Below are 3,441 nucleotides of genomic sequence, written 5' to 3'. Positions count from 1 at the left end.
TAAGGATAAGAAAGGATCAGGGCATGCAGCCTGTGCAATTACAAAGGACCCCATACTCAGAAGGGTCCATGCTTGGCTTCATGCCCTACTTTAACTGATTTGAAATTCTTAATAATTTTTTTTTTTTTTTTTGGTATGCAGGCCTTTCACTGTTGTGGCCTCTCCCCTTGCGGAGCACAGGTTCCGGACACGCAGGCTCAGTGGCCATGGCTCATGGTCCCAGCCGCTCTGCAGCATGTGGGATCTTCCCGGACCGGGGCATGAACCCGTGTCCCCTGCATCGGCAGGTGGACTCTCAACCACTGCGCCACCAGGGAAGCCCCAGAATTCTTAATAATTTTTAACAAGACATCCCACGTTTTCATTTCGCCTTGAGCCCTGCAAGTTATGTAGCCATTCTTGGATAGGATTGTTTGTGAAGTTCATAGCCTGTGGTGTCTGGTACATAGACTAATCCTCAATAAAATGCCAGCTATTAATAATTTTGCAAGGGAATTTTTAGTTTATTGGTATGGCCCCCACCCCAATTTTATTTTCTGAACTTTTCCAATCTGGTCTGGACATTGAGCCTAATTGTGGGGTACATTGCATATGTCCTCATGCATTCAGGTCAGACTTGGTTGATAAACACCACAGTAAGGCCCTCTACCTCATTCTTCCATTTCTCTGTGATTGCACATCGGATGGAATATTGGCTGTGGATGGCTGCTAACTCAAAGTACAAAAACACTTCTCTATAAATATGAGCTACATCGCTTAATAAATGACACTACATACAGTGCCTCCAGAAAGACATCTGGAGGAAATCTAATACTCTTTTGTGCTCTCATTGTATTGCAGATTATTTGAACTCCAGAAGGACCAACACCAGATAAATTATGAATGTTGAACAAGATGACCTTACATCCACAGCAGATAATGATAGGTCCTAGGTTTAACAGGGCCTTATTTGACCCCCTGCTTGTGGTGCTGCTGGCTCTTCAACTTCTTGTGGTGGCTGGTCTGGTGCGGGCTCAAACCTGCCCTTCCGTCTGCTCCTGCAGCAACCAGTTCAGCAAGGTGATTTGCGTTCGGAAAAACCTACGTGAGGTTCCAGATGGCATCTCCACCAACACCCGGCTGCTGAACCTCCATGAGAACCAAATCCAGATCATCAAAGTGAATAGCTTCAAACACTTGAGGCACCTGGAAATCCTACAGTTGAGTAGGAATCATATCAGAACAATTGAAATTGGGGCCTTCAATGGTCTGGCAAACCTCAACACCCTGGAACTCTTTGACAATCGTCTTACGACCATCCCAAATGGAGCTTTTGTATATTTGTCTAAACTGAAGGAACTCTGGTTGCGAAACAACCCCATCGAAAGCATCCCTTCTTATGCTTTTAACAGAATCCCTTCTTTGCGCCGGCTAGACTTAGGGGAATTAAAAAGGCTTTCATATATCTCAGAAGGTGCCTTTGAAGGTCTGTCCAACTTGAGGTATTTGAACCTTGCTATGTGCAACCTCCGAGAAATCCCTAACCTCACGCCGCTCATAAAACTAGATGAGCTGGATCTTTCTGGGAATCATCTGTCTGCCATCAGGCCTGGTTCTTTCCAGGGGTTGATGCACCTTCAAAAACTGTGGATGATACAGTCCCAGATTCAAGTGATTGAACGGAATGCCTTTGATAACCTTCAGTCACTGGTGGAGATCAACCTGGCACACAACAATCTAACATTACTGCCTCATGACCTCTTCACACCCTTGCATCATCTAGAACGGATACACTTACATCACAACCCCTGGAACTGTAACTGTGACATACTGTGGCTCAGCTGGTGGATAAAAGACATGGCCCCCTCCAACACAGCTTGCTGTGCCCGGTGTAACACCCCTCCCAATCTGAAAGGGAGGTACATTGGGGAGCTTGACCAGAATTATTTCACATGCTATGCACCTGTCATTGTGGAGCCCCCAGCAGACCTCAATGTCACTGAAGGCATGGCAGCTGAGCTGAAATGTCGGGCCTCCACGTCCCTGACTTCTGTATCTTGGATTACTCCAAATGGAACAGTCATGACACATGGGGCATACAAAGTGCGGATAGCCGTGCTCAGTGATGGCACGTTGAACTTCACGAATGTAACTGTGCAAGATACAGGCATGTACACATGTATGGTGAGTAATTCTGTTGGAAATACCACTGCTTCGGCCACCCTGAATGTTACTGCAGCAAACACTACTCCCTTCTCGTACTTTTCAACCGTCACAGTAGAGACTATGGAACCTTCTCAGGATGAGGCAAGGACCACAGATAACAGTGTGGGTCCCACTCCGGTGATTGACTGGGAGACCACCAATGTGACCACTTATCTCACGCCACAGAGCACAAGGTCAACAGAAAAAACATTCACCATCCCTGTGACTGATATAAACAGTGGGATCCCAGGAATCGATGAAGTCATGAAGACTACCAAAATCATCATTGGCTGTTTTGTGGCCATCACACTCATGGCTGCAGTGATGCTGGTCATTTTCTACAAGATGAGGAAGCAGCACCATAGGCAAAACCATCATGCCCCAACGAGGACTGTTGAAATTATTAATGTGGATGATGAGATTACAGGAGACACACCCATGGAAAGCCACCTGCCCATGCCTGCTATTGAGCATGAGCACCTAAACCACTACAACTCTTACAAATCTCCCTTCAACCACACCACAACAGTTAACACAATAAATTCAATACACAGTTCAGTGCATGAACCGTTATTGATCCGAATGAACTCTAAAGACAATGTCCAAGAGACTCAAATCTAAAACATTTACAGTTATGAAATACAAACAATCAAAAAAAAAGACAGTTTATTAAAAATGACACAAATGACTGGGCTAAATCTACTGTTTCAAAAAAGTGTCTTTACAAAAAAAAAAACAAAAAAGAAAAGAAATTTATTTATTAAAAATTCTATTGTGATCTAAAGCAGACAAAATTATGTGTATTCCTCAGAACCCGTTTTTGCTGCACTTATTTACTATTTTCCCACATCTTGTCCCTGCCTTTCCCAATCATCATATTTTTCATAGGAGATCTCAATTCCCTAAAGAACTGGTCTAGGAAATTTTGTAAGAATTCTGTTACACTTTGAGATTTTTATGGTGAATTCTAGTGGTGAGATCCAGTCTATTTTGTCTTTCTTTTTTTCCTCTGTCTTTTCTTTTCCCCCTCTCATGCCCTTATGAAGTAGTCCAATGGGGAATGCAATCTTAGAAATAGATTTTTAAGAGATAACAGGGAAAAAATGCAAGATCTTATATTTTTCATGTAATGACCTGTTCTGTATTTATGAGGAGGACCATTCAATGGAAAACAAAAAGTAAGCAAACAACAGATTAATTTACATATGAGCATCTATAAAACCCATGATCTTTTAAACAAATCTAGAACCTGAATTT

At 43.0% G+C, this 3,441-nt stretch overlaps 1 protein-coding gene across 1 annotated transcript; it reads left to right on the top strand.

Moving 5' to 3' along the window:
* Positions 1–882: 882 nt before the first annotated feature.
* On the top strand, positions 883–3,154 carry LRRC4C (leucine rich repeat containing 4C; the record flags this gene model as incomplete). Its single annotated transcript, XM_081240229.1, has 1 exon — positions 883–3,154. One exon carries the CDS (start codon positions 883–885, stop codon positions 2,803–2,805), a length of 1,923 nt encoding a protein of 640 aa, XP_081096355.1. The 3' UTR covers positions 2,806–3,154.
* Positions 3,155–3,441: the final 287 nt, after the last annotated feature.

Source organism: Mesoplodon bidens, assembly GCF_964165515.1.
Source record: "Mesoplodon bidens genome assembly, chromosome: 7".
Taxonomy (NCBI): domain Eukaryota; kingdom Metazoa; phylum Chordata; class Mammalia; order Artiodactyla; family Ziphiidae; genus Mesoplodon; species Mesoplodon bidens.
Note: the sequence above shows the minus strand (reverse complement) of the source record. Positions and strands in the feature narration are given on the sequence as shown.